This window comes from Geotrypetes seraphini, chromosome 8, assembly GCF_902459505.1.
Source record: "Geotrypetes seraphini chromosome 8, aGeoSer1.1, whole genome shotgun sequence".
In the NCBI taxonomy this organism is placed as follows: Eukaryota; Metazoa; Chordata; class Amphibia; order Gymnophiona; family Dermophiidae; genus Geotrypetes; species Geotrypetes seraphini.
In genome coordinates, this window is record NC_047091.1 from 26,806,471 (window position 1) to 26,826,573 (window position 20,103).

A 20,103-nucleotide genomic window follows, 5' to 3' on the forward strand; every position below is an offset into this window, starting at 1 on the left:
CCATTTTTAGCCAGAAATCTGTGTCTTTCCAAAATGTAAGTACAGAAAATCAGAAAGGCTGAGGAGTGTGCTGGGGCTTATGTGGTGCTGTTACTCTGCGCTATTGGGTGAAATAACCGCTGGTTATCTTTAGCGTATTAAAGTCGGCAGTGCCAACTTAACCAAATATATCTTTAAAGTTTGCACTTAAGTTATTCATGGCCCCTTTTACAAAGCTGCGGTAAATGCACCGAAGCCCATTCAATTCCTGTGGGCTTTGGTGCATTTACTGCGTCAGCATCACTACCATGGCTTTGTGAAAGGGGCCCTCAATTAATTCCAACCAGATTTGGCACTGCTGTGTCTTGACCTCTGTTATACCAGTTTTCTTAAGATGCTCCAAGGCTAAGGGGGATAAAGAAAACCATATCTCTAATTGATAAAATGCAGCAGAGCATTATCACAGGGTGTTTGAGAGATCAGGAATCAAATACTTGTGATCAATAATTTGAGCTCCACTGCTGTCATTTTCAGGTGACCATATGCATCGACTTCAGACTGCCCTCGCCAGTTCGCAGCAGTTCCAGCAGATGTTTGATGAGTTGAGGACATGGCTGAACAATAAGCGCAGCCAGCAGGCCCAGAGCTGCCCAGTCTCTGCCAAGCTGGAAAGACTGCAGTCCCAGATTCAGAAACAAGAAGAATTCCAAAAGAACTTAAACCAGCATAGCGGCTCCTATGAAATGATTGTGGCTGAGGGGGAATCTCTGCTTCTCTGTGTGCAGCCTGGAGAGGAAAGGAGCACCTTACAGAACCAGCTACTTACTCTGAGGGCTCATTGGGAAGAACTTGTCAAACAAGCAACAGATAGACATTCCAGACTGAAGGACTGCTTGCAAAAGGCTCAAAAGTATAAGCAGCATGTTGAAGATCTTCTCCCCTGGGTTGAAAACTGTAAAGTGAGAGTGGCAGAGTTAAAAGTCAGCTTTGATCCAGTGCAGCTGGAAGCTGCTTTTCTGAAGGCAAAGGCTCTGCAAAATGATGTTGAGAAACGTGGCTTTCTTGTGGAGAAGATGAACAGTGCTGCAGATACCTTGGCAGAGGTGTCTGAAACTGATGATTGTGAAATTAGAGAGGAGAAAGCTAGACTCAACCAGGATGTGGATGCCATTGTGAAAGAGTTGCATATTAAGGTGGGGTCCATTGAAGAATTGTCCCAAAAGCTGAAGGAGTTCAGGGAAAGTCTTCAGAACATTGAGAAGAAGCTGGAAGGAACCCAGCACCAGCTGGAGATCTTTGAAGCTCTGGGCTCTCAAGCCTGTAGCAACAAGAATTTGGAGAAAATGCGAGCTCAGCAGGAAGTGCTCAGTGAGCTTGAACCACAGATAGTTTATATAAAGGACTTGATTCATGGCTTGGTTGAAGATGCTCCAGATGGTTCGGACTCTTCCCAGCTATTGAATCAGGCAGAGGCTGCCCAGCGGGAATATGGATTGTTAAAGCAAAGAGTTAATGAAGTCTGTTCAGTCATGGAGACCAAGCTTCATGGCATTAGTCACTTCCATAATCATGTTCGGGAGATATTTTCTCAGCTTGTTGACCTTGATGATGAGCTTGATAGCATGTCTGCCATTGGTAGAGACCCTGATAGCCTTCATTCTCAAATTGAAGACATTCAGCATTTCATGGTCAAACTTCAAAAGTTAACATCAGATTCTAAATCTTCAGAAGCAGAATGTAGGCATTTTCTGGAAAAAGAAGGCAGCCTGGACCTCCTTGGACTGAAACGAGAATTGGAGACATTGAATAAACAATGCAGCAAACTGACCGAGAGGGGTAGGAATCGGCAAGAAATGCTGGAGATCAACCTGGCACGAGTCAAAGATTTTTATAGTAAACTGAAAGAACTGAAGCAGCTGTTAACTTCTCTGGGGGAGGCAAAGCAACTGAGAGGACTTGTAGGAACTGAAGTGGATGCCGTCAATCAACAGCTCATTGATTTTAAGGTAAGATCTTTCTCAGTCCTTAACTGTTAAATTTTCCAAGCATTGTTTTCTGAACTACTTTCTTAGGTGTAGAGTGGTGGGGGCATGAGGGTGACAGCTTTCCTCCTCCCAATTTTCCAGGTGCTTGAACTGTTTCGACTGCCCTCATCTCCACTGCTAACATGGTCTCCCAGGTCCTCCCTACCAAACCCCCCCAAAAACAAAACAAAACACAGAAACAGAGATGCTGCACCTATGATTTTCTGTATCATACTACAAAAAAAATATAACATTTAACTAGAAAAATACCTGAGAGCCATCAGACTTCATAAGAATATAAGAGTTACCGTACTGCGACAGACCGAAGGTCCATCGAGCCCACTATCCTGTTTCCAACAGTGGCCAACCCAGGTCATAAGTCCCTGGCAAGATCCCAAGGAGTAAAACAGATTTTATGCTACTTATCCTAGGAATGAGCACTGGATTTTCCCAAGTCCATCTTAATAATGGCTTATGAACTTTTTTTCACCACATTCTCTGGCAATGAATTCCAGAGTAATTACACTGAATGAAGAAATATTTTCTCTGGTATGTTTTAAATCTACTACTTAGTAGCTTCATTGCGTTTGCCCTAGTTCTAGTATTTTTAGGGAGAGTAAGCCAGCGATTCACATCTATCCTTTCCACTCATAAGAACATAAGAATAGCCTTACTGGGTCAGACCAATGGTCAGTCAAGCCCAGTAGCCCGTTCTCACGGTGGCCAATCCAGATCACAAGTACCTGGCCAAAACCCAAGGAGTAGCAATCTTCCATGCTACTGATCCAGGGAAAGCAGTGACTTCCTTCATGTCTTTCTCAATAACAGACTATGGATTTTTCCTCCAGAAAATTGTCCAAACCTTTCTTAAAACCAGCTACGCTTTTCGCTCTTACCACAACCTCTGGCAATGTGTTCCAGAGCTTAACTATTCTCTGAGTGAAAAAATATTTCCTCCTATTGGTTTTAAAAGTATTTCCCTGTAACTTCATTGAGTGTCCCCCAGTCTTTGTAATTTTTGATGGAGTGAAAAATCGATCAACTTGTACCCGTTCTACTTCACTCAGGATTTTGTAGACTTCAATCATATCTCCCCTTAGCCATCTCTTTTCCAAGCTGAAGAGCCCTAACTGTTTTAGTCTTTCCTCATATGAGAGAAGTTCCATCCCCTTTACCATCTTGGTCGCTCTTCTTTGAACCTTTTCTAACGCCACTATATCTTTCTTGAGATAAGGAGACCAGAATTGAACGTAATACTCCAAATGAGGTCACACCATGGAACGATAGAGGGGCATTATGACATTCTTAGTCTTGTTTAACCATCCCTTTTTAAATAATTCCTAGCGTCCTGTTTGCTTTTTTGGCCACCACTGCACATTGGGCGGAAGGTTTGATCGTATTGTCTACAGTGATACCCAGATCCTTTTCTTGGGCGCTAACCCCCAAGGTGGACCTTAGCATCCGGTAACTGTGATTCGGGTTATTCTTCCTAATGTGCATCACATTTCATTGGTCCACATTAAATTTCATCTGCCATTTGGATGCCCAGTCGTCCAATTTCCTAAGGTCCGCCTACAATTTTTCACAATCTGCATGCGTTTTAACAACTTTGAACAGTTTAGTGTCATCTGCAGATTTAATCACCTAAGAACATAAGAAATAAGAATTGCCACTGCTGAGTCAGACCAGTGGTCCATCATGCCCAGTGGTCCATCATGCCCAGCAGTCCACTCATGCGGCGGCCCTCTGGTCTAAGACAGCACCCTAACTGAGAATAGCCCTACCAGCGCACGTTCTTGTTCAGCAGAAACTTGTCTAACTTTGTCTTGAATCCTTGGAGGGTGTTTTCCCCTATAACAGCCTCTTGAGGAGCGTTCCAGCTTTCTACCACTCTCTGGGTGAAGAAGAACTTCCTTACGTTTGTACGGAATCTATCCCCTTTCAACTTTAGAGAGTGCCCTCTTGTTCTCCCTACCTTGGAGAGGGTGAACAACCTGTCCTTATCTACTAAGACTATTCCCTTCAGTACCTTGAATGTTTCGATCATGTCCCCTCTCAATCTTCTCTGTTCGAGGGAGAAGAGGCCCAGTTTCTCTAATCTTTCACTATACGGCAGCTCCTCCAGCCCCTTAACCATCTTAGTCGCTCTTCTCTGGACCTTTCGAGTAGAACCATGTCCTTCTTCATGTACGGTGACCAGTGCTGGACGTAGTACTCCAGGTAAGGGCGTACCATGGCCCGGTACAGCGGCAAGATAACCTTCTCTGATCTGTTCGTGATCCCCTTCTTTATCATTCCTAGCATTCTGTTTGCCCTTTTTGCTGCCGCCGCACATTGTGTGGACGGCTTCATCGACTTGTCGATCAGAAGTCCCTTTCCTGGGAGGTCTCTCCAAGTACCACCCCGGACATCCTGTATTCGTGCATGAGATTTTTGTTACCAACATGCATCACTTTACACTTATCCACGTTGAACTTCATCTGCCATGTCGATGCCCATTCCTCGAGCTTGATTATGTCACGTTGCAGATCTTCGCAATCCCCCTGCGTCTTTACTACTCTGAATAACTTCGTATCAACCGCAAATTTAATCACCTCGCTCGTCGTACCTATGTCCAGATCATTTATAAAGATGCTAAAGAGCACGAGTCCAAGCACTGAGCCCTGCGGCACCCCACTGGTGACGCTCTTCCAGTCCGAGTATTGTCCATTTACCCCCACTCTCTGTTTCCTATGCTCCAGCCAGTTTTTAATCCACGTGAGTATTTCACCCTCAATTCCATGGCTTGCAATTTTCCGAAGTAGTCGTTCATGCGGAACCTTGTCGAACGCCTTCTGAAAATCCAAATATACAATGTCGACCGGATTGCCCTTGTCTATCTGTCTGTTTACTCCCTCAAAGAAGTGCAGCAAGTTCATCAAACTCGATCTGCCTTTGCTAAAACCGTGCTGACTGGTCCTCATCAGCCCGTGTCCGTCAAGGTGATCAATGATGCTGTCCTTTATCAGTGACTCTACCATCTTTCCCGGTACCGAGGTTAGACTCACCGGTCTGTAGTTCCCCGGATTTCCCCTCGAACTTTTCTTGAAGATCGGTGTAACATTCGCCACCTTCCAGTCTTCCGGAATCTTTTCCGATTTGATCGACAGATTGGCTATTCGTTGAAGCAGTTCAGCTATGGTCCCTTTCAGTTCCTTGATGACCCTCGGATGAATGCCATCCGGTCCTGGGGATTTATCGCTCTTAAGCCTATCAATCTGCCTACATACCTCCTCTAGACTGACCATCAATCCTGTCAGCTTTCCATCTTTGTTTCCAGCATATAGCCTGATGGGTTCCGGTATGCTGTGTTTATCTTCTTCGGTAAATACAGATGCAAAAAATGTGTTCAGTTTGTCAGCGATTGCTTTGTCCTCCTTTAGTGCTCCCTTTATTCCATGGTCATCCAACGGTCCCACCACTTCCTTTGCAGGTCATTTCACCTTAATATATCGAAAGAACGGCTTGAAGTTCTTCGCCTCCTTGGCTATTTTTTCCTCGTAGTCTCTTTTGGCCCCTTTTACCGCCTTATGGCACCTGCGTTGATGTTGTTTGTGCTTGTTCCAGTTTTCATCCATTTTTGACCTTTTCCATTCCTTAAATGAAGTTTTCTTGTCTCTGATCGCGTCCTTCATCTCTACAGTGAGCCACGCTGGTTCTTTGTTCTTTTTCCTCTTGGATCCCTTGTTGATATACGGTATATATAGATTTTGCACCTCGATGACTGTGTCTTTAAAAAGAGACCAAGCTTGCTCTAGCGTTTTTACAGTGCTTATCCTCTTCTTAATCTTCTTCCCTACCATGAGTCTCATCCCTTCGTAATTCCCTTTTCGGAAGTTCAGTGCCGTGGCTGTCGTTTTGGACCGATGTTTCTCCCCTGCGTCCCCTGCGTCGGATCATATTGTGATCGCTGTTTCCCAGCGTCCCTTCTACTTCTACATCTTGTGCTGGTCCTCGCAGGCCATTTAGAATTAAGTCCAGAATTGCATTTCCTCTAGTATTTTCCTTGACAAGTTGTTCCAGGAAGCAATTGCCTACAGCAGCCAAGAACTTGGTGTCTCTAATGCAGCCGGAGGTGCCTAGGTTCCAGTCTATTCCCGGATAGTTGAAGTCACCCATGATAACTGTGTTGCTTCCCTTGCAGTTGCGTTTAATCTCGTCTGTCATTTATCCATCAATTTCTTTGGACTGCCCTGGGGGTCGGTAGTAGATGCCGATCTTTGTTTCCAGGCCATTTGTTCCTGGAATTTTGACCCATAGAGACTCTAACTTATCCGTCAGTTGTGGCGTGTTCTCTCTAGCAGATTCAATTTCCTCTTTGACGTATATGGCAATGCCCCCACCTTTTTGAGCCACTCTGTCTCTGCGGTATAGTTTGTATCCCGGTAGCACAGTGTCCCAGACGTTTTCCTCAGTCCACCATGTTTCCGTGATGCCTATGATGTCAACGTTATCTTTTTGTGCTATGGCTTCTAATTCACCCATCTTATTTGTAAGGCTCCTTGCGTTTGTGTACATACACTTGAGTTTTCCTTTCTTGCATTTCCTTCTCTCTTGTGTCCTTTTCGATCTCTCTTGCCTGTAATCCGTTGATTCTTTCCCTCTATCTTCTTGCACGGTATCCTCTCGGTATACCGGTTCCTGAACCGTCGGCTTTCCCCTTCTTCCTAGTTTAAAAACTTGTCCACTTCTCTCTTGATGTTGCTTGCAAATAGCCTCGTTCCGTCTCTGCTGAGGTGGAGTCCATCCTTCCTGTAGAGCTTGCTCTTCCCCCAGAACGTTGTCCAGTTGCGCATGAAACGAAATCCTTCTTCCTCACACCAGTGCCGCATCCACGCGTTGACTGCTTGCAGCTCCATCTGCCTCTTCTCATCTGCCCTGGGTACCAGCAGGATCTCCGAGAATGCTATCCTCTGCGTTCTGGTCTTCAGCTTCCTTCCTAGCATCCGGAACTGGTCCTTCAGTACTTCCCTGTTGTAGTTCCTATTGCTCACGTTGTTCATCCCCACATGGATCACCACCGCTGTATCTTCTTCTTCCACACTGTTGAGGATCCTATCGATGCGGCTCACTATGTCTTCTATCTTGGCTCCCGGTAGGCAGGTCACCAGCCGATAAAGTCTTCCTCCCGCTATATGGCTGTCAACTTGTCTGATGATGGAGTCGCCCACGACGATTGCTGTCCTCTCTATCTTCTCCTGATTCTCCAGCCTCAGGTCCGTGTCCCTTGTGTATGTTGTTCCAATTTCAAGATCGTTTATAAATAAGTTAAATAGCACCGGTCCCAGTACAGATCCCTACGGCACTCCACTGTTTATTCTCCTCCATTGAGAAAAATTACCATTTAACCCTACCCTATGTTTTCTATCCGATAACCAATTCCTAATCCACATTTGAACTTTGCCACCTATCCCATGACACTTCAATTTTCTCTGGAGCGTATCATGAGGAACTTTATCAAAAACTTTCTGAAAATCTAGATACACAATATCAACTGGCTCACCTTTATCCACATGTGTATTCACACCTTCAAAGAAGTCAAGCAAATTGGTGAGGCAAGATCTCCCTCAGTTGAAACCATGCTGACTCTATCTCGATAAATCATGTTTGTCTACGTGTTCCACAATTTTATTTTTTATAATAGTTTCTACCATTTTGCCTGGCACCGAAATGAGGCTTACCGGTCTGTAATTTCCCGGATCTCCCCTGGAGTCCTTTTTAAAAATTGGTGTAATATTGGCCACCCTCCAATCTTTAGGTACTACAGACGATTTTAGTGACAGGTTACAGATCACTAACAGCAGGTCGGCAATTTCATGTTTTAGTTCTTTTAGTACCATGGGATGTATACCATCTGGTCCTGGTAATTTATTACTTTTTAACTTGTTGATTTGGCTCAGTTCATCTTCCAGATTCACCGAGATTTCTTTCAGTTCCTCCGCATCATCACCCTTGAAAACCATTTCTGGTTCAGGTAGATCTCTTACATCTTCTTTCGTAAAGACCGAAGCAAAGAATTAATTAAGTCTTTCCACTATGGCCTTATCCTCCCTGAGCACCCCTTTTACTCCTTGATCATCCAACAATTCCACAAATTCCCTCGCAGGTTTTCTGCTTCTGATGTACATTAAAAAATTGCTATGAGTTTTTGCCTCTTTTGCAAGTTTCTCTTCATATTTTTTCTTAGCTGTCTTTATCAATGCTTTGCATCTAACTTGCCAGTGCTTGTGTTTGTTCTTATTTTCTTCATTCGGATCCTTTTTCCATTCTTTAAAGGATGTTTTTTTGGCTCTAATAGCCTCTTTCACTTCACCTTTTAACTACGCCGGCTCTCGTGGAATATATCTGGTCTGGGCTTCCACGACGGTATTTTTAAATAATATCCACGCCTGGTTTACAGTCCTAACCTTTGCAACTGATCCTTTTAGCTTCTTTTTAACCATTTTCCTCATTTTATCATAGTCACCCTTTCGAAAATTAAACACCCCTACAGTAGATTTCTTTTGCGATGTTGCTCCTGGTATCAGCTGAAATTTGATCACATTATGATCACTGTTTCCCAGTGGACCCAACACAGTTAACTCCTGTACTATGTCTTGCATTCCACTAAGGATCAAATCTAAAATAGCACCCCCTCTCGGTTCCCAGACCGGTTGCTCCAAGAAACAGTCATTTATGATATCTAGGAATTTTACCTCCCTAGCACTCCCTGATGTAACATTTAACCAGTCAATGTTGGAGTAATTGAAATCACCCATTATTATAGTGTTGCCCATTTCTCCAGCTTTCCTAATCTCTGAAAACATTTCTTCATCTGTCCGCTCATTTTGTCCTATTTATAGCAAATATATAAATATAAAAAAGGGAGACAAAAATTTTGAAAAAATATAATTAAGAGACTGAAAGAAGGTATGAACTGCTATGTGGAGAGTGATGAGGACAAAGCAAATGTGATAAATACTTCTGTTCGGTGTTCACAAAAGAAAAACATGGAGAAGGACCGCGATTGGTTAGGAAAGTTATACCTAAGAATAGAGTGGATATCACACTGTTCATGGAAGAAAGTGTTTATGAACAACTTGAAAAACTGAAGGTGGATAAAGCTATGGGACTGGATGGGATCCATTCCAGGATATTGAGGGAGCTCCGAGAGGTTCTGGCAGGCCCTCTTAAAGATTTGTTCAAATCTTTAGAGACGGGAGAGGTTCTGCGGGACTGGAGAAAAGCAGATGTGGTCCCTGGTCACAAAAGTGGTTACAGAGATGAAGCGGAAACTACAGGCTGGTAAGCCTCACTTCAGTTATTGGAAACATTGCTGAAGGAAAGGATAGTGAAATTCTTAGAATCTAATGGATTTACTAAAGGTAAATCGTGCCAAACGATTTTGGCTGGGTGACCAGGAAATTGGATTAAGGACGTGCGCTCGATGTAATTTACTTAGATTTCAGCAAAGCCTTTGATACGGTTCCTCATAGGAAGCTCTTAAATTTCATGGGCTGAAGTTAGGGCCCAAAGTGGTGAACTGGATTAGAAGCTGGTTGACGGACAGACGCCAGAGGGGGGTGATTAATGGAATTCGCTCGGAGGAGGGAAAGGTGAATAGTGGAGTGCCTCAGGGATCGGTGCTGGGACCGATTATTTTCTTGTGAGTGACATTGCCGAAGGGTTAGAAGATAAGATTAATCTATTTGTGGATGATACCGAGATTTGTAACAGAGTGGACACCCCGGAGGGAGTGGAAAACATGAAAAAGGATCTGCAAAAGTTAGAAGAATGGTCTAACGTCTGGCAACTAAAAATCCAATGTGAAGAAGTACAGAGTGATGCATTTGGGGGGGTAGAAATCCGTGGGAACCATATGTGCTGGGAGGTGAGAGGCTGATAAGCACTGACCTTGGGGTGATTGTGTCTTGAGGATCTAAAGGCATCTAAACAGTGTGATAAGGCGGTGGCTTTAGCAAGAAGGATGCTAGACTGTATAGAAAGAGGAATTACAAGTAGAAGAAGGGAGGTGTTGGTGCCCTTATATAGGTCATTGGTGAGGCCACACTTGGAGTATTGTGTTCAGTTTTGGAGGCCATATCTGACGAAGGATCTAAAAAGACTTGTGGTCCAGAGGAAGGCGACGAAAATGGTAAGGGGTTTGAACAAAAAAGTATGAGAAGACTGGAAAACCTAAATATGTATAGAGTACTTTGAAGGAGAGGAGGGACAGGTGAGATATGATACAGACATTTAAATAGTTGCAAGGTATTAATATAGAACCAAATCTTTTCCAGAGAAGAGAAAATGGTAAAACTAGAGGGCATAATTTGAGTTTTGCAGGGAGGAAGACACAGGAGCAAATGTAAGAAAATTATTTTTCATTGAGAGGGTGGTAGATGCCTGGAATGACCTCCCAAGGGAAGTGGTGGAGAGGAAAACTGTAATGGAATTAAAAAAAGCGTGGGATAAACATAGAGGATCTCTAATTAGAAAACAAAGGAAGTAAATTAAAGAACTAAAGCTGGTACTGGACAGACTTGCATGGTCTGTGTCCCATATGTGGTGATTTGGTGTAGGATGGGCTGGGGAGGCCATGAATGGGACCTCCATTAATTTGGAACATGAGGATGTTACTGGCCAGACTTTATGGTAGATATCCTACAAACAGGATGGTTGGATAGGCTGGAGTGAGCTTGGACGGCTACTTCAGCATTTGGAACCTAGGACAATACCAGGTGGACTTTACAGTCTTTGACCCAGAAATATCAAAGAAAAGACAAGTTAATTTAATTATATATTTTTAATGGGTATAACTAATGGGCAGATTGGACCATTTAGGTCTTTATCTGCCATCATTTACTATGTTACCGTGTACAAGCCAGTTATTCTTTTAACCCCTTACTATGTGCACAACTCCTCCCTACCCAGCCACCCAATTATCCAAACCCTTTCCAACTTCCTCACAGGAAAAAAAAAATTACTTATTCCTTATACCTACTCCCCAGCCCATAAAAATTCCCTGGTAGCTGAGGGGGCCTTGGATTCATGTTTCAAATTTATTTAAATTTTGATATACCGCTCATCAAACGTCTGAGCGGTTTACAAAAAAATAAGTAACTAGATTAAAAATTCAAATTCTGTACAAGGATATCCACAGGGACAATCAACAAGATACATAATGAATAAGGGAAAGAATATAAAGCTAAACACAGAAGGGGGGGGGGTAAAAAATTTTTAATAAAATAATCCAAGCTTTGACAGATTTAGGTTTCAAGTTTCAAGTTTATTAATTCGTTTGATTAATCGCTTAATCATGGTTCTAAGCAATGAACAATTTAAAATACATACAAAGAGGGACAATACAGTACAATACAATACAAACTTAAAACAATACAATAAGGTTAAAAATTAACTCATCATATTCATAACATGAGGTATAAAAAGGGGTATTGAAATACAATTTAATATAGGAAAGCAGAACAAAAAAGGAAAGGTACATGAGGGTACAAAAAATAAAAGCATATTAATAGGATAAACTCAATCAACGACCTGGGTATTAAGAAATTAAATATCAAAGGCATCTTTAAAAAGGAATGTTTTTAAATTACTTTTGAATCTTCCCAGGTCCTGCTCCTTTCGTAAATAGATTGGAAGAGCGTTCCAGGTCTGTGGTGCGGTTACTGAGAAAATAAATTGGCGTCTAGTGTTTATAATTTTAAGTGAGGGGATAGTTAATAAATTTTGTTCGTTTGATCTTAAAGATCTGACAGGATTATATGGAATTAAGTATTTATATATGAATGCTGGTGTTTTATAGAGAAGAGATTTAAAGGTAAGCAAAGGTTAAAACAATGTTGCTCTTATCATTGTGGAAAAAAAATCCTGTAAAATTGCAAAGGAGTCCTCTATTTCTTACATATCGTACGCATCTTTGAACAGGAAGATTTTAAGATTAGATTTAAACATATCCAAAGAAGATTCATGACAAAGATGAGAAGGGAAGGCATTCCATAAAGAAGGAGCTGTAACTGAAAAGAGAGATTTACGAGTAGTGTCATAAATAATATGATGAACCGAAGGAACAGTAAGAAGGTTTTGATAGCTAGAACGCAATGCTCTTGAGAAATTCTATGGAAGTAGTAGTCTTTCTATGAATGCTGGAGAATGTTCTTGTCTAGTCTTGAAGGTAAGAAGTAAAATTGTATATGTCAGTCGGTGGGTGTTCAGAAACCAGCAAGCGTCAGTAAGAAGGGGGGTGACATGATCAAATTTTTGTTGCCTTTGATAGGAGTTTTAACAGCGGTGTTTTGTATTATTTCTAATCTTTGAAGCTCGTTTTGGCAAACTCCCTAATACAGAGAGTTGCAGTAATCAAAACGGTATAATGGCCTCCTGGCCACACAAGCAGCGAGATTAGACCGCCAACTCTCTACTTTGCTGATAACGACCCCTGACTACAGAACATTTAGAAAATAAATAAAAACCATACTATTTAAAAAATCCCTGATACCCAACAATTGAAACCAACCTAACACCTCCCCACTCTCTAAAACAACCTAATGCCACAAGAACCACCTCATCTCTATGAACCAAGTTGACTACTCCCTAGCTATTCAATAATTCCTCTGGAAATGGCCAGATAGATCCTTTTTGTAATCCACCTTGAACTGCAAGGTAACGGCGGAATAGAAATCACTAATGTAATGTAATGTAATATTGAGAGATGAAGGTTCTAAAAGAGCTGAAATTAAACATATCATTTGAAATTTACAGAAACATTTTTGAAGAACGGTACTTATTTGATGGTGAAAAGTTAATATGCTATCCCAAGTTACACTTAGTAATTTGATAGTAGAAACCATTTGAACTGGAGTAGACCAAATGCAAATAGGGGCTATTAAATCTTTCTGTAATGCCTGGTAGACTGGTATAATCCTTACGAATGGGTTAAATACCTCACTGCTACCAGCAGGTGGAGACTGCGAACAAACTTGTATATCAGGATAGCTTCTCCTCTTGCAATCCAGCAATCGGCTCCCCTCTGTTCCATATTGGGATCTGAATCTGGTTCTTTCTGTTCTAGTACGTCCACGTTTTGAATCGTTGGGCGACTGCTCTTTGAAGGACCTTACTCTTAAAGCGGTCTTCTTGGTGGCCATTACTTCAGCTAGACGTGTTTCTGACCTGCAGGCTTTCTCTTGTAGGGCTCCCTTCGTGGAGTTTTCTAGGGAGCGGGTTGTCTTGAAGCCTGTTCCTTCTTTTCTGCCAAAGGTAGTTTCTCCTTTTCATGTCAATCAGGCTGTGGTTCTCCCGGTGTTGGGAAGCCGGGAGGGCTCTTCCGAGCAGAGACAGTTGTGCAAGTTGGATGTCAGTCGGGCCCTTCGCTCTTATGTGCAGAGGACCCAGGAGATCAGGAAATTAGATCATCTGTTTGTCCTTCTCACGGGTCCTCATAAGGGGAATGGCGCTTGTAAGGCTACTATTGCACGCTGGATTAAGGAGACTATTGCTTCCACTTATCTTCTGAAGAAAAAGTCTGTTCTAGAGTTTCTCAAGGCTCATTCCACTCGGAGTCAGGCAGTTTCTTAGGCTGATTCTTCTCTTGTGCCTCCAGTAGATATTTGCAAGGCTGCAGTTCGATCTTCTATGCATTCTTTTGTCAGACACTACCGTGTGGATGTTCAAGCGCATTGGGATGCGGTATTCGGTGAACATGTTCTGGTGTCGGGCCTTCGGGGGTCCCACCCTTGATGGATACTGCTTTGGTACGTCCCATTCGTAAGAACTATATCAGTCTACCAGGTGCTACAGAAGGTGAAATTAGGTTCTTACCTGCTAATTTCCTTTCTGTTAGCCTGTAGACTGGTATAGTCCCCCACTCTGTCTGTCTTTGTGCGGTGATTGCGGGTTTTTGTTTTGCTAGCGTGCAGATTTTGTTTTTTCTGCGGGTTCTAGAATTTTTCTAAGGCCGGGGAGAATTAAGAACAGCGGCTATGGCTCAGCTGGCTTAGCTGGTGAGCGGTGGGGATATTTTCTATACCAGGGTTTAGTTCTATACATGTTCCAACAGTTGTTTACCAGTGTTTGTTGTTTTCACACTCCTGTTCGGAGTGTGTTTTACTGTTTTCAGTTGAAGTCTTTCCTAAGTTCTGCTTGGCTATTCAGCAGACTGGATTGCAAGGGAGGAAGTTATCCTGATATACAAGTTTGTTCTCAGTCTCCACCTGCTGGTAGCAGTGAGGTATATAATCCATTCGTAAGGACTATACCAGTCTACAGGCTAACAGAAAGAAAATTAGCAGGTAAGAACCTAATTTCTCCTTATCATTGCTTGGAATGTGAGAGCTTTTGTTTTGGTTATATTTAAAAAGAACTTGTTTTCATTTAATCAGTGAGTGATTTGTTCTAATTTTTGATTAATTTCTTGAATTTCAAGAGTATTTTGAGAGTTTAGGGGGTATAGGAGTTGTATATCATCTGCATATGCAAAGACTCTGAAACCTATTTATTGTGTTAATATAACTGTGTAAGGAAAAGATTAAATAAAATTGGGGCTAGAATAGAACCTTGAGGTACTCCAAACTTGATATAGATTTATCTAATGCTACTTGATCACATTGATCAGAGAAGTAAGCAATAAACCAGAACCAGTCCAGAACCGTTCCAGAAATCCCTATAGTTTTCAGCCTATAAAGTAAGAGGGCATGGTCAGTTGTATCAAAGGCTGCTTTTATATCAAGAGAGATTAATCTAACAGATTTCCTGTGATCCAAATAGTATAGAATATAAGTAGTAAGACCTACTAATGAAAGTTCTGTAGAATGATTAGGTCTAAAACCTGTTTGATTTGGATGAAATACATTAGTTTTTTCAAAGAAATCTGATAATTGCATAAATACAACTTTTTCCTTAAGATTTGCTAGAAATGGAAGATTGGCTATTGGCCAGTAACTTAAACATTCATTTGAAGGGGAATTTGGGTTCTTCAGTTTAGGACAAATAGAAGCGAATTTCCAAATTTTCAGCGTTATTCCTGTGGTTAAACTGTTGGTAATCAGGCTCTGAATGTATGGTCCAAATATGGTAAGATGTCGTTTAAGAATTATCGAAGGAATCCCATCTTGTGAAGCATTGGTCATTTTCATTGTCTGAGTAGTACGTTGAATGTCTGGTATTGTAGGGGTAGGCTACTAAAAGGCAGGGGTGTACGTTTGTTGGGAGAATTGAACATATGAAGGTTAGGTGTTTGAATAAATGTATTCCGTGTTGTTGAATTTTATCTTCAAAATAAGAGGCCAATTCTTGTGCTGATGGTGTAGAAACATTATCTAATTGTGGGTTTTCCCAATTCACCCCCACTGTCTGGTTTAGTTCATCCTTGGAAAGCCTCATTGCTAGTGGTCCAGGCTCCCCTTCACCTGGTCCCATACCAGTAATGTTTACTTGGTTTAGGGAGCAGTTTCAATTTCAGCGTTTTGCATACCCATGGCACTATCCTTCGATTCAGTGTTTTACTGCTCATTGTCCATGCTAAAAAATCTTACTGCATTAAAACTGTAGTGTCTGTTTCTGGGATGGTGCCTGATCCTGGAAGAGGGGGTTATATATGTGGAGTTATCGGAATGGACTCTGGTTCTGGTCAGGGCTGTGTACATGTGTTTGCGCATCATTACAGGAGTGGTGGCCCTGTATGTGTGTGTCCATGTCATTGCAGGAGCAATGGCTTGATGTATGTGCATTGTTGCAGGATCGGTGACTCTGGGTGCGCGCGCCCCTCTTTGCTGGAGCAGTGGCTTGATGTATGTGTAGTTCTTAGAAGACTATAATGGGACTGTCCTGGCATTCATTGTGTTCTTATCACCAAGCTTGCTTCCCAGCCGTTTGGTATTTTTACCCCTGACATGATATACAAGGAATGTGTTCGACTTCTTACAGTTTTCCAGCCCTGGGCAGCTGGGATTCATATTGGGAAAGTTCAACATTTTCCCCTCATTGAACGCTTTCCAAACTTAACTGAGAATGTATCAACAGCTGGTGTTCTCAGCATTAGTAATATGTTTCTAGCTGTTGAGTCCATCTTCGTTGTGCCATATCCTCCTCCAACCAAACCCAAAGTATTTAAAACTGCTAGAAAATATTTATTTAATTTTAGCATTTATATACCACTTATAGCCTAAGTGGTGTGCATTCAGATACTCAAGCATTTTTCCCTATCTGTCCTGGCAGGCTCATACTCTTATCTAAATGAAAAAGGTGGAGTGGTTACTTCTGGAGGTCAGAATGTTTGAGGCATTGCTGCAGCCAGTCTGTCCTCTGGAAATGCAGCTTTCAAATAGATGATCAGTAGTAAGGGAATATCTTTGGCTTTGGGACAGAGCTCAGGGCAGCTCATTCATAAATAGTCCAGGTTTAGACACTGAGGCATTTTAAAAGCTACATTATGACACACATAAAGGGGGGGTAAGAAAAATTAATTTATACATAGTATGTTATAATATATTATACAAAATGTAACGTATGAATAAAAGGTAATAAAAGGGTGGGGGGAGGGAAATGGGACAAAATTTGTTTAGATTATATTGTATTAGATATAAAAAAGTTATTGAATATTTATCAATTGTATTCTAATATGTTATATACTTTTTATAAAAATTTGAAAATTAAAATATTATATTAAAGTAATGAAAGGGAGGGGGGAGGGTGAGGGGGAAAATCAAATTTAGATATATAATGTATTAGATATAAAAGTGATAATATGCATTTATCAATTGTATTTTATTATTATGTACACTTTATGTAAAATTAGAAAATAAAAAATAATGGAAAAAAAAAAAAAAAAAAGCTACATACTGTATGTTCAGGGCCACTGCATTGAAAGCACACATAATGCTGATACTGGTTGTATGTGTAATGGCAAAATGTCGCTATCTGTGTAGGGATTGTAGAAGGATATGAGGAACTGGCCAACATTAGGTCTATTGCTTCCCTCCTAGTTGGCTGGGGAGGCTGAGGGGAGGAGTCAGGTCCTCATTAACTTTTGCTTCTCTCCTAGTTGGCTGGGGAGGCTGAGAGGGAGGAGTCAGGTCCTCATTAACTTCTGCTTCCCTCCTAGTTGGTGGGGGAGGCTGATTGGAGGAGTCAGGTCCTTATTAACTTCTTCTCTCCTAGTTGGCTGGGGAGGCTGAGGGGAGGAGTCAAGTCCTCATTAACTTCTGCTTCTCTCCTAGTTGGCTGGGGAGGCTGAGAGGGAGGAGTCAGGACCTCATTAACTTCTGCTTCCCTCCTAGTTGGCTGGGGAGGCTGAAGGGAGGTGTCAGGTCCTCATTAACTTCTGCTTCCTTCCTAGTTGGCTGGAGAGGAGTCAGGTCCTCATTAACTTCTGCTTCTCTCCTAGTTGGCTGGGGAGGCTGAGAGGGAGGAGTCAGGTCCTCGTTAACTTCTGCTTCCCTCCTAGTTGGCTGGGGAGGCTGAGGGGAAGAGTCAAGTCCTCATTATCTCCTTCTCTCCTAGTTGGCTGAGGAGGCTGAGGGGAGGAGTCAGGTCTTCATTAACTTCTGCTTCTCTCCTAGTTGGCTGGGGAGGCTGAGTGGAGGAGTCAAGTCCTCATTAACTTCTGCTTCTCTCCTAGTTGGCTGGGGGGCTGAGAGGGAGGAGTCAGGACCTCATTAACTTCTGCTTCCCTCCTAGTTGGCTGGGGAGGCTGAGGGGAGGAGTCAGGTCCTCATTAACTTCTGCTTCTCTCCTAGTTGGCTGGGGAGGCTGAGAGGGAGGAGTCAGGTCCTCATTAATTTCTGCTTCCCTCCTAGTTGGCTGGGGAGGAGTCAGGTCATCATTAACTTCTGCTTCTCTCCTAGTTGGCTGGGGAGGCTGAGGGGAGGAGTCAGGTCCTCATTAACTTCTGCTTCTCTCCTAGTTGGCTGAGGGGAGGAGTCAGGTCCTCATTAACTTCTGCTTTTCTCCTAGTTGGCTGGGGAGGAGTCAGGTCCTCATTAACTTCTGCTTCTCTCCTAGTTGGCTGGGGAGGCTGAGGGGAGGAGTCAGGTCCTCATTAACTTCTGCTTCTCTCCTAGTTGGCTGGGGAGGCTGAGGGGAGGAGTCAGGTCCTCATTAACTTCTGCTTCTCTTCTAGTTGGCTGGGGAGGCTGAGAGGGAGGAGTCAGGACCTCATTAACTTCTGCTTCCCTCCTAGTTGGCGGGGGAGGCTGAAGGGAGGTGTCAGGTCCTCATTAACTTCTGCTTCCTTCCTAGTTGGCTGGAGAGGAGTCAGGTCCTCATTAACTTCTGCTTCTCTCCTAGTTGGCTGGGGAGGCTGAGAGGGAGGAGTCAGGTCCTCGTTAACTTCTGCTTCCCTCCTAGTTGGCTGGGGAGGCTGAGGGGAAGAGTCAAGTCCTCATTATCTCCTTCTCTCCTAGTTGGCTGAGGAGGCTGAGGGGAGGAGTCAGGTCTTCATTAACTTCTGCTTCTCTCCTAGTTGGCTGGGGAGGCTGAGTGGAGGAGTCAAGTCCTCATTAACTTCTGCTTCTCTCCTAGTTGGCTGGGGGGCTGAGAGGGAGGAGTCAGGACCTCATTAACTTCTGCTTCCCTCCTAGTTGGCTGGGGAGGCTGAGGGGAGGAGTCAGGTCCTCATTAACTTCTGCTTCTCTCCTAGTTGGCTGGGGAGGCTGAGAGGGAGGAGTCAGGTCCTCATTAATTTCTGCTTCCCTCCTAGTTGGCTGGGGAGGAGTCAGGTCATCATTAACTTCTGCTTCTCTCCTAGTTGGCTGGGGAGGCTGAGGGGAGGAGTCAGGTCCTCATTAACTTCTGCTTCTCTCCTAGTTGGCTGAGGGGAGGAGTCAGGTCCTCATTAACTTCTGCTTTTCTCCTAGTTGGCTGGGGAGGAGTCAGGTCCTCATTAACTTCTGCTTCTCTCCTAGTTGGCTGGGGAGGCTGAGGGGAGGAGTCAGGTCCTCATTAACTTCTGCTTCTCTCCTAGTTGGCTGGGGAGGCTGAGGGGAGGAGTCAGGTCCTCATTAACTTCTGCTTCTCTTCTAGTTGGCTGGGGAGGCTGAGAGGGAGGAGTCAGGACCTCATTAACTTCTGCTTCCCTCCTAGTTGGCGGGGGAAGCTGAGGGGAGGAGTCAGGTCCTCATTAACTTTTGCTTCTCTCCTAGTTGGCTGGGGAGGCTGAGAGGGAGGAGTCAGGTCCTCATTAACTTCTGCTTCCCTCCTAGTTGGCTGGGGAGGCCGAGGGGAGGAGTCAGGTCCTCATTAACTTCTGCTTCCCTCCTAGTTGGCTGGGGAGGATTCAGGTCCTCATTAACTTCTGCTTCTCTCCCAGTTAGCTGGGGAGGCTGAGAGGGAGGAGTCAGGCCCTCATTAACTTCTGCTTCCCTCCTAGTTGGCTGGGGAGGCTGAGGGGTAGGAGTCAGGTCCTCATTAAGTGTTACCTTTTGGCTGCATCTAGAGCCCAATGAGACAGATCCCTACAAGGAGCCTCGGAACAATCAGCATAATTAGCAATTGTGTTAGGGGGAGGGTGAAGTCTATAAAACAGCAAAAAAATAATAAAGAGCCCCTGTTTAGGTGCAGATATGTGCTTTTGTAAAATGTCTTGGGCACACTGCTATATGCAGAAGTTTTACACTACAAGAGAGTTCTGCTGCTGCTTTCCCTTTGTTGCATATGCTGCGCTCTGCATCCTATCTACTAGCCGGGAAATCATCTGGCATTTTTTGGCTATGATGAACATGGTTCTAGTAGCAGCTGGGAGTTCGTATTCTGCAGTGGCTACCATGGTCTGGATGCTTGAGATACATTAAATGCCCATTTAGTCCCACGCACAGTGAAGGACACAAAGGTTCTCTGTTGCAAAGCTGAATCTGCCTGTGTGAAGTTTTGTATCTTCGGCTAATCTGGTCTTTGTTTCAGCTCTGTGGCTGCTGCTGTTCTACATCTTCATTTCCCATTAATTAAAAGCTGAATTACAGTAGGCTTTAGAGCTTAATTTCAAATACCTGGCACAGAAAAGGAGACTGAAGTGATCAAGCACGGGAAGATTATCCCAAACCTTAGATCACCTCAGGTACTAAAGAGGTTA

At 43.2% G+C, this 20,103-nt stretch overlaps 1 protein-coding gene across 16 annotated transcripts in view; it reads left to right on the top strand.

The window, feature by feature from the left end:
* MACF1 (microtubule actin crosslinking factor 1) overlaps nucleotides 1-20,103 on the top strand; it is a 423,081-nt gene that overhangs the window by 234,434 nt on the left and 168,544 nt on the right. For all 16 annotated transcript variants that reach the window (XM_033953642.1, XM_033953648.1, XM_033953649.1 and 13 more), the window contains one exon: nucleotides 514-1,985. In XM_033953642.1, the coding sequence (XP_033809533.1) occupies nucleotides 514-1,985 (1,472 nt within the window). The remainder of the gene's footprint in view (nucleotides 1-513; nucleotides 1,986-20,103) is intronic.